Source organism: Pimephales promelas, chromosome 5 (assembly GCF_988280905.1).
Source record: "Pimephales promelas chromosome 5, fPimPro1.hap1.1, whole genome shotgun sequence".
Taxonomy (NCBI): domain Eukaryota; kingdom Metazoa; phylum Chordata; class Actinopteri; order Cypriniformes; family Leuciscidae; genus Pimephales; species Pimephales promelas.
Window position 1 is genome coordinate 18,921,806 of NC_142773.1, and position 19,185 is coordinate 18,940,990.

Consider the following 19,185-nt stretch of genomic DNA (forward strand, 5'->3'; position numbering starts at 1 on the left):
GCCTGAAGGGGAACATTCCGGGAACATTCAGGGCTGTGTCCAGGATATGGGTAGCTCTCGTTCGCTTTTCCGAGCTTAGGTCCCAATCCCATGGATTAGATCTGGGTCTCTCGCCCCTGCACGCACGAACCTCTCAACTCCATGCAATGACAACAAACAGAAAGAAGGAAAAAATACTGGTTGTTGTTTCATTATCTGGTGTGTTAATGGCGGAGCTAGACAGACACTGTTAACGTGCACAACTGGTTTCACAGTGTGTTGTGATTTTAAGGGGTAGACCCCTGGCCTGGCCGGGCCTGTTTGACAGATGTGGACCCAAGTAAGGACGGATATTGCAACCAGTCTTAGCAATTTCCCGGCCCGCTTTCATCTGTGATCCACAGCAGAGACTCAACAGGTCCTTGGGCCAGGGTGGCCGTGCACACACTGTCTTAAAGAAATAGCTTGACCAAAAATGAAAATTTGTTCATTTACTAACCCTCATGTGGCTGTTAAAATCCAAAAAGGATAATAAAGTACTACAGGAGTATCACTAAACTAATCAAGTCTTCTTAGGTTATTTGCAGGTGATTCTTTAACTTCTGGCTCTGTGGACATTTAGAAAAAATACCGTTCTCATTAGTTTAGTTAATTTGTCTACTAACATTGTACATCAGTGGACACACAGTTTATTTAGTTTTTTTTATTTAGTTTTTTTGTTGTTTTTTAAGAAATTAATAGTTTATAATAGTAATTAATAGTAATTAATAGAATACTAAATAATAAATAATACCAAATAATATAATAATAATAATAAATAAAAGAACTTGATCAACATTTGAATCCTTGAGAGATACCGCAGAGAGCTAAATTACGATTGTAATTTTAAGAAACGTAATCAAACATAAATTGTATCCATTGTTGACGAAGTACAGAGTCCGTGGGAAGCTCGAACACAGAAGGCCTGACAGCTGGATGAACATAACACACTTTCGATGAGCTGCAGAAATATGGCCATACCCTTTTTTGCATATTCTGGCAGCCCATTCTCACCCCCAAGGCGTCACTTAACTGACGCCTTGGGAAGCATTTGGACATGCTTCAATATCTGACGCTTTAGGCGCCCTTTAGCGTCAGTTAGATGACGCCCTAGGATCGCGTGTACCCTACCCCCACCCCACACCTAAACCTAACCGCGTCCTCTAACTGACGCTTTCCTTTAGCGTCAGTTAGATGACGCCGTAGGATCGTGTCATGTAAGTGACGCTAAAGGGCGCCTAAAACGTCAAATATTGAAGCATGGTCAAAGGTGACGCCTTGGGGTGAGAATGCGTTGATTCTGGAGGGAGTGTTTGATGCAAATGTATAGGTTAGTGACTATAAAACCCGTTGTAGTCCCATTCGAGTCATTTTTGTAGGCATTAAACTTCCTGATTTTTAAAAAACGATATCTCTGCTTACATTGAACTTTCAGCGCTGCAACTTTGCAGATACTGTTCATGAACCAACAGCAACTTTACACACTATTTAAAATGAAATAAGTGAAATCGCAATCAACCCCCCCCCCCTTTAACAAACCTTAAATTATAATAATTTTTCACAATATTACTACTTTTCTATATTTTTGATCAAATAAATGCAGTCTTGGTGAGCATAAGAGAAGTCTTCAAAAAAACATTCTTACTGACTGCATAAGTTTGATCGGCTATGATATATGAGAGAAGGTTCTTCACATCAGTGTCAGAAAACCTGGCATGATTTTTCATGAGGCACAAGCTAATATATGCACAATCATGATTGATCAAGACCATGCCAATGCCATTCATAAGGTATGATTTATCTAATGCATGATTTAGAGAAGCAGAGCTTATAAACTCATGATGCTTCAATGTACGGATATTTTGTGGAACATTTCAGCTGGCATGTGTTTTTTTTAACACACAAATGACAGAGGTCAGCACTTCTGTCAAAAAAGGCAAGATTTTCAGACTCAACAGGAGGAAGCAGGCTCTCAGAGCATGACTACACAACACCACATAACACTAATGCTTCTGACTATTCTGCAAAATGCACCAGACCGACTGCATGCCCACGTCAGCATGTCACCGCTGCACATGAGATGTGTAAAACCATGTGTCAGATTCTTTAGTTAGCCCTGAGTTTGCACATTTTGGGTTGCAAAAACAGCCTTTGTGTGCTAATGCACAAAACATGCACAATATCACCCTAGAACAGCACCATCTTATGTTAGAGACAGTCCACCTACTGTACAGTAACCTGGCTATATTGTATGTATTTTACAGGACTGTATTTGTATTAACATACATGTCATGATGTGGTTTTGTATCTTTGTCTTTGTATTATTAGTGGTTCCCTGTCTATTGAGTTTTCCAGGTGTTTCCTATTGTCCACGCCCCCTTGTTACCTTGTTAAGTTTGCTAGTCTGATTATTTAAGCCCTGTGTTTCTGCCTTAGTTTGTGAGTTGTTGTACGTGTGATGTCGACGTTAATTGCTCCTGCTTCTGAGTCCTGTATCTGAGTCTTTGTCAAAGTATGTAGTTTGTCTAAATAAAGCCAGTACACTGCGTTTGGATCCAGCCTTCTTCCCGTGCTTCAGCCTCACCACGGTACCGGCATCACAATACATATGTTGGACACCTTTACTAAACAGACTGTCAATCTAATAATGGAGCAACAGTGGTGTCTACTGTGAATTTTTACAGAGGAACTTATCAATTAAGTGTTTGCCGCCAAGTGCATTATTAGCATTATTTACGATGATCTACAAAAAGATATTAAGATGTTGGAGTTACTGTAGCATAACTTAACACAAATTTCCCTAGTCAATGGGATGCAAATCAAACAGGTACTATGGTGTTTTTTGTAAGTTTTTTGTCACATTTTTACAATGCCATGTAGTGTGATTGCAGACAAGAAAAAGACAGGTGTGTGTGAGTGTAATTGAGAGGGCTCGATGGTCATTAAAGGGCTCATTGGTCATTAAGGTCGCTTTAGGATCTCATTCACAGTCTGGGCTAATTAAAGACCCGTTAAATTGTTCACTTGGGAACTTGACTAAGCACTTTGCCAGACATAGAAAATTATGATTAAATAGAAGTCACAAATTGTGGGTTTTCACAAAAAAAGTGGGCTGCATCCAGTGGCCTTTCAGCCTGATCTTGAGACCATGTCACTTTTCAAAAAATTAAAATTGCGTTAAGACGTCTGTTAGGAGCCCGTTTTATATATATACTGTATATATATATATATATATATATAAATATATATTATGCAACTTCTTGGATCATCTGAAAGTGAGGAGTGGATAATATCTGTAGTAGCCTACTCACATTTATATATTATGAGGTCTAATTTTATTTTATCCATTCAAGCTATAAAAGGTGTGTGCTGTCCCAATAATAAAGGAACTCCTTATTGCCACTTTGCTTAGGGCATTTGAAAGGGACTATAAAGAAAAAGAGCTATTATACAAATACACAATAATATTATAAGATTATAATAATGATAATTCTCACTATCAACTATTAGTTGCCTTTGCTTACTAACATGCATATTACTAGGATATTGGCAGTTTATTGGTATTTATAAAGCACATATTAACGACTTATTCTGCAGGACGATATACTACATACCTAATCCTGCCCAATACCTAAACTTAAAAAAAATACCTTCTCAATTATTAATAAGCAGTAATTAGGAATTTATTGAGGCAAAAGTCATAGTTAATAGTTGGTTAATAGTGCGAAATGGACCCTAAACCAAATGATGTGGCCATAATAATAACATAATAATAGCCTAATTATTATAATACAATATTTATATAATAGTTCCTTTTTAAAAGTTTGGAAACACCCTAGCCAAGGTGGCACATTTTTTATTTTATTTTATAAATTTGCATATTTAGTACATTTTATTTGGTTGATATAGCATATTTCTTTTATATACATACCCTTCAAAATGAGTAAATATAAATATACACATGATTATGTTATCATTTACTACTTAGTAAAAGCACATACTTACAAAATACATTTTAATCAAATATCTTTACTGCAAGACAACCATGATGGGCAGCCAAAAGCACAAGAGAAATCAAGCAGCAAGTGCCAACACACAAAATGAGGCTTCAATCATCTAACTACCATAAGAAGCTAGTTCATATGGATTTTCAAGCACAAAACTGTAAAGATCTGAAATCTGGATCTGAAAACTACTTTAAACCAAGTTGCAACAGGCTCAATTTCAACCAAACAGGACGATAGCAGTCTTCAGAAATCTTTGGAGACATCAGCGCATGCATGCTTTTCTTCATGTCTTTAGACAGAGCGTCCGAGCCCATCAACAGCACAATCACGTAAATAAGGTTGTCATAGAAACGTGGCCTTTACCACAATTAGAAGGAGTGGGACGGATCACGCAGCAGTGGGAAGTGAGAGACGCATGTGGAGCGGGTTGGCCTATCAGTTAGCTGGTGTCAATCACGGGCACGCTGCGGGCAGCCGGCGGGCGCTCTGAGCTGAATGCCGCTGGCGAGGGAGGAATCGATAAATCGCAGACAGGGAGAAACGGAGAGATACACTGGCGATGTATGAAGGTGGCAGGTCTCACACACACAGGTTATAGGACATCCAAAACACGTATAGACACGAATACCTGCTGCTTTCTGTGATGGATGAAGCATGACATTAATTTCGAAAGTATGGGAGGCCATTTTGTAAAAAAGTTTGGACAGAAACCTGTGATATGGAACAATGTTATTTTAGTATAATTTACTTTTATTCATATTTTGAATGAGCTTTTGTTAATGTATTATTTCTTCTTTTTTTGAACCAAGAGAACCGAACTACACTTGTGAACACACCTTTAGTCAGGCCAACATTTTATATGCTTTTCTATACACTCTTAGAAGAAATGGTTCTATTTAGAACCAGAAATGGTTCCATCCCCCGCTTCATATATGGAACTCCAAAATGGTTCTATAGAACCATTTTTTTTTATTTTTGTAAAAGGTTCTATTGGCCAAGTATGGAACCCCAGGGTTCCATATAGAACCCAGAGGAACCCTTTAGGGGTTCCAAATACGTAGCGCTGATAGAACCTTTTAAGGTTCTATATAGAACCTTTTCTTAGTTCAAATCAGAGTCATACCAATTTCAATTCATACCTAACATTCACATTTGCAATTCACAACTGTTTGCTATTCAATTCAAATTGAACAGATCATTGAAATCAATGTGCCAATGTCTCTAAATGTGGTTTATTACTGTCTGTTGTACATTCACGTTACACATTTCTCTACATTAAAATAAGTGTGATAATGATCCTTATTTGTAAGTCATATTGGATAAAAGAATCTGTTGAATGAATAAATGTGAATCACTATTATGCCTAGACACATTCCTCATTCAGTCCACTTCCTATGCCATCTCATTTCAGTTTGTCCAAAGCATCAAAACTCAGTCCCTTCTTCCAGATCCAGTCACTGAGGCCCTCTCAGAACCACTGTTGCCACATTAACGCTGGTTGCTAAGAGACCCAAAAGATTCCTGAATCCCCATGTGCCCCATCCAAGCCCACAGCCATTTAGATGGAGTTCTGCTTTCCCAGCTTCGGTTACTGAGGGAAGGAAATTGGTATTTTGGAGGAGAGGAGAGTACCAGAATGAGAGAGAGAGAGAGAGAGAGAGAGAAAGCAGAAACACTTAGCTGAAAACATCCCACAATCCATCTTCTGCCATGGTAGCCAAATAGTCAAGCCCATAAACAAAGACAACATGAAGAGTGATCAGCAATAATGAGCTGTTTAAAATGGACGCTGGCCTTCTTTTGGCCCAACAAAGTAATAAAACAGTTGAAAAGCGACCAGACAAGCGGAATGACTGCGAATAGTGAGGAGAACGAGGCACTTCAACAGTGATTGCGCATTGAAAATGTTGGCCGTACTGCTTCTCGGAAATTCAGCTGGTAGAAATCTGCACAAGAATAAAACATTGGCGGAAAACAGTTCACAATAGCTAATTCTGAACGAAATGCAGTTTTTCTTTTTCAGATGGAAGAACAAAAGCAGAGCCATGATGAAGCTATCTGAAGTCTAAGCCATCTCTGGTCATGTTATGGAACATTTCTCATCACGTCATGCTCAGCGGTTGTCCAATAATTGCTAAACTGGTGGTGTGTCAGCAGTGGCGGATGTTAAGCTTTGGCTGGAGCTTGTCCACAAATTCCACTGAAGTTATAAATCACTGATGGTTCTGATATGTGGCATCCGTTCCTGCGCAACACAAACAGAAATCCGTTAAACAAGAGACGCCCCACCACTCACAGAATACTAAACGCGGGGATTAGGAAGGTAAATAAAGAGCAATGTGTTCTTCTGTCTCTCAATCTGACATGGTGGACCTGCTGTGGTTTTGCACAACCTTAATGTGATTTGCAACAACATTCCTATCAAACAAGTCAAGTTCAGGTTTGGAGTTAAGGTCATCACAAACATTTGAATCATCATTTATTCCACTAGGATTTCATGGGTTAGTTATGGTTGAGATTATATACAATTTTAGTAGGCTAAATCTAATGTTTTAGCTTATGATTGTTTGATAGAAATGTTTGCAGGAGAGACAAAATATGTTAATCAAGGAAAAGCAGAATGAACGGCATTCGTAACCCATTTTGCTTATGTAATGCAAATGTTTCCAAGTGAAACAGGATGTTCAACAACAAAAAAAGAAAAATATACAAAAATATATAAATAATAATTTTATCAAATTGGACTGTTAAAAGTTGCGGTTTCATAACAAAATGGAGCCAATGGACTGAAGATCAATTATTATAACAATTATTTTTGTTAATTTACTCTTATTTTAATATCCATACTAAATATTATTTTAATTAGTTGTACATTCATATTTATATTAATCTTAATAATGTATATGTATAGTAAAATATACATGCAGAACCATTATATATATATATATATATATATATATATATATATTAGGGCTGTCAAACGATTAATCGCGATTAATCGCATAAAAAAAATAAAAGTTTGTGTTTACATAATATATGCAAACAAATATAGGTGCACTGTGTATAATTATTTTGTATATATATATATATATATATATATAAATACACACACATGCATGTATATTTAAGAAAAAAACATTATTTATAAATAAAATATTTATATTTCTATATAATGTAAAATTATATATTAATCTATATACAGTATATCCATGAAAATATTTCTTAAATATATGCAAGCATTTGTGTGTATTTATATACAGTATATAAAATAATTATACACAGTGCACCCACATATATTATGTTAATTCAAACTTTTATTTTGGATGCGATTAATCGTACCATAACATAATGTGTGTGCTAACTTAATAATAATATTATTTTGATATTAAAACTAAAACTAATTGTGGTCATGGCCAACATAACAGAAGGAAAGTATTTCCAGAACCAGACCATTTTGTTTCTTTGGAATAACGGATACGTTGTTCACAATAAGACCTGGATTGCATACAATTTCTTTTTTTTTTTTTTAAATCAACAAGGAAAATTTTAAGTCTACTTACAAGGAGCAGGAAGATGGTATCACTATATAAACATGGCATTGCTGATAAATGAAGCAGAACAGCTGTTTGGGCTTGTTATGATACGGGCCATGTGATACTGCCATGAATATCTGTTTCTTCTAAGTACCGAACATTACAGGACAAAAAAATGACATGGTGTCTGTGTGCAGTGTCAGCCAAATCCACTGATAAAATACAGCTCAGGGTATGACCTCTGGACCCTGCTCATATCAAACAGTGAGATGTGACTTAATGATCCAAATGTCCAGCTCCTGTTCTTACACCCTCAATGTGGAACACATCTGCAAATGAATTAACAACACTGGGGTCAGAAGTTAAAGTATTTAATCACACTGTGCCCGTGGGGCTAGTTCCGTGGCCTTGTCGAACTATGCCTCCATCAATTTAAATGCTTGATTGTCATGACGACGGCACCACAGGGCACATGCTCTGGGGTCAACAGAGAGGCGTTTGATGACCATCTCGTGAAATATTGACCCCTGCGAGAAACGGGATTCATGGAACCTAAATGACATGAACGTGATGGAACAGGACGTGGTGTCATAAAGGGTAGAGGGAAATGCGAGTGTGAAGAGGATGTGACCACAGATAAAATGCAATTCTGTTGATAAACAGCATCTGTGGTCGATCAAAGTCTACTGTATATGCAACAGTGCAAAGCTGCTCCTAACAACTGCTACGAAAGGAGAGTTTGCCTTAAAGGGATACTCCACCATTTTTTTTCATTAGCCCAGATATGTTCCAAGCAGAGAAGCAACCAAACACCTCCACGTTTTCCCTATTTAAATACAGTTACACAAGTAGTGTAACTCGACCTAGGACGGTGACACAAAATAAAACGTTGCGCTTTTCTAAGCGTGTAAAATGGATAACTATATTGTAAGGCGGAATACCACAGAAAGTGCTTGGGAGCACTTCGACTTGGCACAGTAATATTATCACTTGTGAAAAGTCCTCTCCCCCTCTCACTCTCCGGAGTGATGATGTTACTGCGCCGAGTCCATAAATACAGTATATATGCGGGGCTCCTCCGTTCGCCATGACCACACTTTTTTTTTTTTCATAAATCAATCCGCGGATCACCTGTGTGCCGAACCGATGATGCTGATCTGAACGGATCACGGATGATCTGTTGCACCACTAATATATATATATATATTATAACTGTTTGATATGCAACACTTTAAATCACCAAAGATACTGCTCACTCAGAGTTGAAATTCTCAAAAGTTGAAAAAGTAAAACATCTTTAGCACATCTGCACATCAAGATGTCTCAGCATAATCTAAGAAAACACCTTCTGCTGGCAAACAATACATCCAGAGCACCTATCATAACATCTAACCCTGAGAACTGTGCGTCTTCTTCCAAAAGACAGTTTGAGGAAAAACAGACAGCTTATTTCTTTTGGTCAGCAGGTTCACTTGAGTATTACGACCAGGTGCTGAAACAAAAGACACCTTCAGCTTAAAGCCCCCCATGTCGATTTACTTCTGAGGTAAATAAATACAGAGACATGAGTGTGACATGCTCTTCATACGATAGTGGCAGAGAAAGAGTGGAGTGCTCTGGTTCCACAAGTTTACATATTTACAGATAAGCACCGTGGCAAAACTGGGCATATGTTTGGCCTGGCATGTGCAACCAGAAACAGGGGAAGACAGCAAACCAAGAGGGAACTGGAAGGAAAGAGAAAGAGAGAGAGAGAGAGAGAGAGCAGAAGTTGGCTTTGTCTTGCAAAAAAACAGATGCAGTAGCTGCAGTACCAAAAACATTTCCAAGACTGGAGGTCTAATCGCATTGACCCCTCTTTCTTTCTCACTCTTTATGCCCCTGAGCAGTTGTTTTCTGCAGCAGTTGCTCTGTTGTGGTAGATTGCAGTGTTGTCTATTTGCCAGATTCACTCTCTAATTGTCAGAAAATCAACATTTTACACATTGCATAGAAAAAGGGGCAGGTGTTATATTAGTGTGCATTTACACTCCGAGACTTAATGCACAGATCTATTTTGACATACAGGATCATATTTCTTTTGTCCCATGCCATCAATCGCCTAAATTACGGCTTCAATCCCACATTAAAATATGGTTTCCAATCCAGAAACTATGCAGTGTATGTCCAGTGAGAAATAAAAAACGTTTTATTCAAATTGTGAATGGGTTGTAAACAGAAAGCAAGCAAAGAGTGCTCCCTTGAAGCTGTCAATAATTCACGGAGCTCCTGCAAAAACACCCGTTGTAATCAATAAAGTTGTCCAATAAATCTCTAATTTACATTGTGTTTACAATTTGTTGGTTATACACTTTTAAATGTAAAAGTTCTTTAGTGGCATCAATGGTTTCATAAAGAACCTTTAACATCCATTGAGTAGACCTGATTGATTATTTTGCTCACATGCTGTGAATTGTGTTCAGCTACAATGCTCAATGCATGACAAAAAAGGGTAGTGAAATTGTCTTTATAAGTGAAACATTACTGCATAATACACAATATTCCCTGAATGTATATTGCCAGCAAAGATATCACACTAGGGCCAGATTTACTAAACAGGGCAAATTAGCATGAGAGCGCAATTCCAAAAAAGCACCAATCGTAGTGGAAGTTCTGCGTGTGATCATTTCCATAATGACCAACACAATCTACCAAGAGCAAATTAGTGTCTGCTTTGAGACATGCTTTTTTGGGGGCGTTACATAATGGCACAATTACTATGAATTGACTAGCTCAAACACTAGTAAATCACCTTACATGATTCATTTAAATAGTCTTCTCTTATAAAGTTTGCGTCTGAAAGGGAAACTCCTATAAATGCATATATGCAATAAGGTCAGCTGCAAAAAAAAAAAAAAAAAACCTCTTCAGAGCTATTTTTCACTGCGTGTCTTTAGCAAATCCTTGATTCTGTCTTTAGACCATGATTGTGGCAGTTTTACGAAACAATATGTGCTGAAATGTGCTGTTAAAACTGTTTAAACAATCAAAAACTCCTGTTAAAAATTATTCACACATTTAATTTTTGACACAAAGTCCCAGACAGAGGCTATGTTCACACTGTTAGTTTTTGGGATTGACAAACGCATTTACTTATAGGTGTGAGTCTTGAAATGTTTGCTGTTTAAACAGCAACTTACAATATAGCATCTCGAATACAGTCTGTATGAAAATTCAACGGGAGTCGAGCCTGTATTCCTTTACCAGTACCCATAGCGACAGTGACCAAAGTAATATCAAAGATGGCAATGTCCATAAAACTGAAAAGAGTTATTGTTTTTAATACGTCCAATTGAGCCGTCAAATCTTCATTAAAGGGATAGTTCACTTCACTTTCAGGTAAACAAGATATAAATACTGTTCGTTTTCTCACACAAACCGCTCGTTTCGTGTCTTAGGCCATCAATGTGTACTTACATTTACGAGTCATTAAATCATGTTTAATTTTGACTTCTCTGTGCATGCTCTTTGGTGGACCCCCTTAGCCTCCAGTGTATGACTGATAGACAACAACGGTTTGACTGAAAAATGTCAAAATTGAAAATACTGTGGAAACAAAGACACCTACATCTTGGATGCCCTTGAGGTAAGCTAAACATATCAAAAATTAATTTCAAAGTGAACTATCCCTTTAAGGAGCATTTGAGTCACGCAAAGAACACAAAACTGATGGGAACAGTAACTGGATCTAAAACCTTCAGATGACACACAGCTCATGTATCCGTTGCTTTAAGTTACCAAAACCATCACATGAAAACCCGCAACACACAGTAGACATGGTTTTGTATCGCGCAGAGCGGCTCGCACTGTATGACAGACAGACAACAAGTTGTCCAGTCCGGTTACGTTCACACAGCTGAGAATGCAGTTGTAAGTCCTGAAAATGTACGGGTGCGAGTTTGGTTATAGACTGCGGTTGTCACTCCTGTAAATATCTGAATTGTGTGTGAATAATTCACTAATAAATTCAAATTCTGTCATCATCAAGTTGTTTCAAACCTGTATGAATTTCTATCTTTAGCTGAAGACACTTTGATGAATGTCGGTAACCAAACAGTTGATGAACCCCATTGACTTCCATTGAATTTTATTGGGGTACATCAACTTTTTGCGGTTACTAATACCAACATTCTTCAAAATATCTTCCTTTGTGTTCAGCAAAAGACAGAAATTCATCCAGGTTTGAAACAACCTGAAGGTGAGTAAATGATGACAGAATTCTCATTTGTAGGTGAACTATTCCTTTAAGGACTCAAATACAGAGCTAACAACTGTATTGTGCTGCTGTGCCTGTGTGAACGTTGCCAGTATGTGTTTGAGTTTCAAATCTTTTAAGTGCACTGCCATAACAGCTGGTCTTCCTGTCTGAGAGATGTGATCAATGCTACAGGCGTCAGACATTTTAAAGTCAGACCTGTGGCCTTTGGAGAAATGCAGAATGATGGATGAGCAGCATTCTTCATATCTCGTCTCCCCTCCTGAACACTTTTGCTCTCATTGACCTTGTCTCCTTCTACCCAGGAATGTTTTCAGCCGCTGATAAAGGGACATCCTCTCCTCTTCCTGTGCCCTGTTTTTTTGATGTGTGGCACCCTGAAGCGCTAACCGCAGATTAGGGGAAATTGGTGCGGGAGAGCAAGATGGCTGCTGGAGGGCCCAGCGGGGTGATAATAGTGACGTGTGAAGATTGGGTTTCAAAGTGGTTGAGAAATGCTACAGAGACGAGGTCTACGCTGAACATCGGGAAAAAGAGGGGAGCCGTGGGTCATGTGTTATGGCTCTGAGCAGAAAAGAGAGGCCATTTTACCGATGATGGAATGGTAGGTACCATCTCAACACCTGCATTTCAGACAGTCAGAGAAGGTCATACAATCTCTCTGTACCCCTGGGTGGTCTCTGTGGTCATTTCAACACCTGAGTATACGGATGACATAATGTTACTGTTTGTGAGGTCTAGGAGGCTCCTTTTAGCATTTGTTTTGGAACTTAAATTCTTTTCCATACACTAACATTACTAATCTTAACACATCTTGGATATAAATAGGTAACAAGGAGCTTCATAACCATTCCCATTCACCTCAATAGCAGTTGCTCGGCTGCTGCAGGATTGTGGATTGTATTGTTCCCCAAGTTTGGGGTTGATTTTTTTTATGTTTTTGAAAGTCTCTTATGCCTGCTTCAGATTACATGATTTTAGCCCGATTTTGGCACGATCCGTTTGACGTAGGGTGTCGTGGGGATTCGTAAACTACAACGGGCTTCAGGACGCAAGATTCGATCGTATCATCTCGTATAGTGTGTCATAGTCGACAACCTACGTCGCGTCTGCTATGCTTCACGACAAAAAGACTAGACTGTTTAATTTTTTTAACGGTCGTCCACGACGGTTCCGTCACATGTATGAGGTTGACCAATAGGAGCACAGAAGCTTTTCCGTAAACAACTTTCAAAAATGGCGAAACGAAAGAGAGGCGAAACGAAATGGTGCTAACGTTAAAGCTAAAAATATATAAGAAAACAATATATATTAATATATTCAGCCCATACTGTCCTCTTCGAGCAATCCAGGAACGTGTCCATCGTCGAGTTTTCTTTCTTTTTTTACTTTTTTCCTCATCCATTGTTTGTTTATATTCGTTTCCGGAAGTAACTCGCTACTAGTTTTGCCTTTTCGATGACATCGTGCGCCGTTAAAGACGGCACGTGATGACTGGTCAGGAAGAAACGTATAGTCTGACATGTGTCTTGTCTACGACACGACAAGATTTTAGGAGTCAAAATCGCATAATCTGACTGTGACTATCGTAACAGACAAAAAAAAAAAAATCGTGTAATCTGAACCAGGCATTATGCTCACCAAAAATACAGTAAAACAGTTATATTGTGAAATAGAATTACAATTTTAAAAAAAAATCTTCCGAAATCATTCTGTTATGTTGATTTTCTACTCAAGACACATTTCTAATCACCGGTACTATCAATGTTGAAAACAGTCATGCTGCTAATATTTATGTGGAAATTGTGATAATTTTTTTAGGATATCTTGATTTAAAAATGTCAAAAAAGCATTTGTTTGAAAATTACATTGAAAACATTATAAATATACAATATTTGGTGTCAATTATTAAGCTTTTATCAATTTAATGTGTCCTCGCTGAATAAAACAATTGCTTTAAAAAAAAAAAATCCTACAGACCCCATACCAGCCAAACCAAAACGTTGGTTCCTCAAACAATCTCATTAGAGTTACAAGCAACCCTTCAGAAAGCATAGTGCCAGCATTCATTCTAAAACTGGGATAGCTAACAATAGTCCCATATGTTATCCTTTTCTCCCAACCAAAATAATTAACTATTTAAACCAGCGTCAAGCAGACAAACAGCTTCACGAGAAAGACCTTGCCAGATAGACCAGCACTGAACTAGCACAAACCAGCCATAGAAGCCCTAATGAAGGTGAGCTTTTTGTTGTTAACTCACGGGGAGATGCCACAGACTCTCCGGAACCTTCACAACCGTCCTCATCATCACATTCGCCACTGCTCTCCCCACTGCCCGTTTCGTCCCAGGATTCCCTGTGCCCCACACCTGGCATGATCTCTTGGATCTCCTACAAGGAAAAAGAAAAACACATCACATCAGTATTTATCAGTATTAAAAAATGTATGCATTACATAAAGAACAAGGTCCGATGCATCCAATTCTGAACAAATTACAATAACGTGTGGGAACACGTTAGGTTTTGCGAATACATGACCAAACCAAACATGGTAATGCTATGGCACTTTCAGTCCCAAGTGCATTTTGGATTTTGCGTTGAATTGTTGCTTCACTTCTAAATTCTCAATGAAACCGTTGGTAGTGCAAACACAACAGCAAAGCTAGTGTATAACCACTTGAAAAACGATGTTAAATATATAGCTAGGTTAACCGACAGGTCTGGCCCAGGCACATCTGCGAACACAGGGTGTTTGGCATTTCTAAATCAAGCCCTGGACACCTCGAGCACTGGTTTAGGGCCAGAGATGCTCCATGGGACGGGTGAAACTGGTTTACTATAGCACAAGCAAAGATATATTTAACCTACAGTGCATACAGTGGAGTCTAAAAGTCTAGGATTTGTCATTTCAACCTGGAAATAAACAAAATTGTAATTGTAAAAATATATTAAAAAATACATTATAGGGGCAATTTCACAAGTGGTCTCAAACTTTTGGACCCCACTATAGGCCTACATCCAGTCTCACTGCCATTTTCATCTTTCCACTGACATTTCACTTTAAATTTCCCTTCTCGTTCAGTATAAGATTCTGACTATAGTAAAGTAAAGGATTTGATTTTAATCTTAACCTACCTGCTGAGGACGAAATGTCAAAACATACATGCTATATAAAATTCCTTGAAAGTCACTTGCACAGAATTGCCCACTGGGGAAATAAATGTCAATGTAAAGGTCAAACTCACATGACCCTTTAACTTTTGAGTCAGCATTATCAGGAGTGGGCAGGCTGCACACGCTCATAGTGACCTTTCACCCCCTGCCCAGGGCTTACGAGTCAGCTAGAGACGTGAAGCTATAGATAAATATAGCAAGTTGGCCAGGAGTTAGACAGACAGATAAATATATAGATGATATTAATGGACAGAAATGACAACGGCTCCACACACATGGCTCAACCCTTACTGCTGGGATTTCTAACTTTGTCCTGACAAAGCACATGGATGCCTTTCAGTCATGTGCAGATTGACGCAAACACAGAAGATGACACGTAACCTCAAATGGTGCTCTGGAGAAAGTTTCAAACACTGCACACATTCAAACATTTCTTTGTTAATAAATGACCTCATATGAAAGCGCTGATGTAATATGCAAAATTATTAATATGACATTGGCTATATAGGAAATAATTTGGTTACACTTTATAGATTAGGGTCCAATTCTCACTATTAACTAACTATTAACTATGACTTTTGCCTCAAACTCCTAATATGGTCATGCAGAATAAGGTATATATGTGCTTTATAAGTACTTGTAAACAGCCAATATCCATATATGCATGATAATGAGCAACTAGTTAATAGTGAGAATTGGGCCCTAAATAAAAGTGTTACCAATAATGTTATGTGAGACAGATTTTGATTCTGTGCACAACCGTTGAAATCAACAACAAAATATACAGGATTTTTTTTTTTTTTTTTAATCTATGAGTTTGTTATTTTATGCTTACTGGGAGTCATTTGCATTTACCAACCACTTTTTTCCCACTGCAGTCCGTACCATTATTAGAAAAGCCGTGTGATCCTTTTGTGGGTCATGACCTACCAGTTGAGAACCACCAATCTAGAGACTGAGCGTACAACCTACAGGTAAAATCCGTCTCACATTAGTTTCTCTGAAACTCCTGGTTAATGGCATGATGGCAAATGCTTTTCAGCATCATGATGCCAATTCTATTCCTGTCTGCTAATCTATTTTATTGGTAGGTACATAGTACTCCTGCATTGAGAACATGCCCTACCACACTATCAATAGACAAACACGCACTCGCTCGGCCCGGTACAGCCACACACCTCCTCACCCCTAGCATAATGAAATATATAATGGAAACATATCATGGAAAATAGGATTTTCTCTGCTCTATGGGTTTAAGTCAAGTCAAGTCAAGTCACATTTATTTATATAGCGCTTTTCACAATACAGATTGTATCAAAGCCGCTTCACACTGATAACATGAAAGTAGCACAACACAGATCAACAACATTGCTAAACACTAAATAACCCCAACTGAGCAAGCTCAAAGCAAGCCAAAAGCAAGGAGACAGTGGCAAGGAACCAAAACTCCATCAGATTGGATGGAGAAAAAACCTTGGGAGAACCCAGGCTCAGTCGGGGGCCAGTTCTCCTCTGGCTTACATTCATATTGTTTAAATATAAATATTAAATATAAATATTGTTTATGAATCAAACGGCGCCATAACATATCGCAGGCGTTGAGTCGTCTCTTCACAGGCGTTGAGTCGTCTCATCACAGGCGTTGGGGCATCCGAAATCCCCGTGAGAGATTAATAGAGTCCATCCACACGTTTTTATCCGAATTAAGTGATATCGAATGAAAGTTGCCTTATGGAAACAGCAAAATTTGATTGAATTTAATGAATATCGACTCAAATGAAATACGTTTGGTCTCGTCATCGGATTGTATCTTGATTGATATACGGATTATGCAATAAATGCTGGAAACGTTATTATGGTGCGATCCATTTTGCCTAGCAAAACTTTGTTCCTTTGAATGTTGTGCAGTTTGGTGAGAAATGAATGGAAACACCTCAACATGTCTCAAATCAATTCGATATACCAATTTGATCGCAAAACAGCATGTGACGTCATTAGGCACAGGTTTTTATTCGCTTTAAAGCCGTTCGATGGAAACACACTTTCACCAGCTTTATTCGCATGAGGTTTTTTACCGAACTTCAGATGATTTGATTGAAAAAGTGAATGGAAATTTGGCTAGTGTTTCCTGCGTGACAGAACAACTTTTATTAACCAAAAAGAGAAAAATGAGTGGCTGTTCACAGAAGATGCATGTCTTGCTTATTTTTCTTTTAGAGAATCCTGAACAAAAAGTCCCCAAACAAATCTTAAGTTAGCTATTCTCAATACAAACGGTTTCTTAATATATATATATATATATATATATATATATATATATATATATGTAGTAGGCACAAAACAGATTTAAAATGCACAATGATATTTGTATTGAAACCATTATAAATCACCCCTGATATAACAGCATTTGCGGTAGAAATGCATATAAAGTGTTCCTAGTAAATATAAAAAGGTATGTAATTCAATGTTTTAATAATAAAAAAAACTATTCAGAGATGCAAGGTACTCGATTCTGTCTAATTCAACTTTATTTACACCTACTGTATTTTCATGTAAAGCAAAACTTTTCCTGTTCTATAGTTTGCTTGATTCAATCATTCAGAAATATGAGCTATAAGCAACCATATGACTGTCCATATTACTCTACAAATAACATGAACAAGTATGTGCTTGCCAATCATAACAGATGTCATTTACATACAGAAGTTATAAAGAAAATTGTCATTCAAAACTAAAATCAAGTCTGTTTTGGGCAAGAAAACTTACAGCCTGAGTATAAGCCTTTAAATGTTACTCTGACACAGTATAAACCAAATAAATGGAATTTTACAGGAATCAAATATAAATGTTCAAAAATGAATAACTAATCAAGTTTATATAAACATATTTCCTCGTTTGCACTTTCTACACTCCACTGGGTCCAATAAAAGTCAACCACCGCTTATAAACAAGTCTCAGAAATTAGTATTTTTTTATCAAAGCCCTTATAGACCAATTAACCTTGCAATCATGCAAAGTAGCCAAATTAATAATTGAATTACATAAGCGTGCGGTAATGGACTGGCTGGCAGTGTCGTGACTGAGTCAGCAAACCTGTGGAGATCTCAACCAATACGGACAGTCTTTAAAATGCATTAAATAGAAAGTGCTCTGGATTCAGTTCCCGCTAAAGCTCTAATTAGACATTGTATAAAGAATTAATTAAGGAATGAAAGACTGCAGTGACCATGGTAACAGCTTATTATCTGGCTGAAGGCCAAGTTATCCCGGCCTCTCTTCACTTATAATTATGTGAATGACAAAGTGACACATTATTGAAGCTAAAACTGCCAAGGTTGACTGAGACTGAGAATAATTAAAAATATTAATAAAAAAAAATATATAAAAAATAAAACTTTGTTTTCAGAAATTCAAAAGACGAGTCAAAATGATTTTTTTTTTTTTTTTATGGCAATCAACACTTAACTTTCTGAACCTGGAATATTCAAGATCAAGGTGACTGAGTTGATTCCTAGGGAACATATGGAATTTAGATAACAGTTTCGGCCAACAAAATTAATTGAAATTGTGCTAATTATAGAGTAGGAGATCTAAATTATTACAGAACTAAAGATCAACCAACTTAGGGTACCCTTCGATGTGCTGCCCTATTTGAGTATGGCCATCCTGTTGAGTACTGTACAAACTGAGAAAGTCACATCTCACTGTCTGTATACTCAATACAGCAGATATCATAATGGGAATTCAATGTGCAACTAAAATCACATCGCCTGTGTGTGTCCCTCTCTTCCTGTTCGCAAACGATCAGAGCCAGAATTCACATCCTAAGAGAGCAACAATCACAGCTAGCCCTGCCATCTGCTCCAAGACGTTTCCAAAGTGAGATCGGACAGCCTCCAGGTTAAATATTGCAACGGGAATATTCCTGCAAAAGTCACTATTGATACATGCATGTGAACATCTACATAAACATCTACATAAAACACAAAAAAATATTTTCTTAAAACGTGAGTGTTGAGTGTTGTCTAAAGAAAATATCTAATTAATTTTATTTAAGCCTAAAATTCACAAAACCGTTATAAATCACGAAAACAAAACATATTCAAAATAGTTCTTTCAATTCTTTCAATAGTTTTTAATGGTCAGATGGTCAGTTTTTAATTAGAGATGGGAGGAAAAATATTAAGTCTTATATT

At 37.6% G+C, this 19,185-nt stretch overlaps 1 protein-coding gene across 2 annotated transcripts in view; it reads right to left on the bottom strand.

The window, feature by feature from the left end:
• Positions 1–19,185, bottom strand: part of gpc5c (glypican 5c) — a 131,148-nt gene that overhangs the window by 11,641 nt on the left and 100,322 nt on the right. For both annotated transcript variants that reach the window (XM_089131065.1, XM_039657606.2), the window contains one exon: positions 14,077–14,206. In XM_089131065.1, coding sequence (XP_088987191.1) covers positions 14,077–14,206 — 130 coding nt within the window. The remainder of the gene's footprint in view (positions 1–14,076; positions 14,207–19,185) is intronic.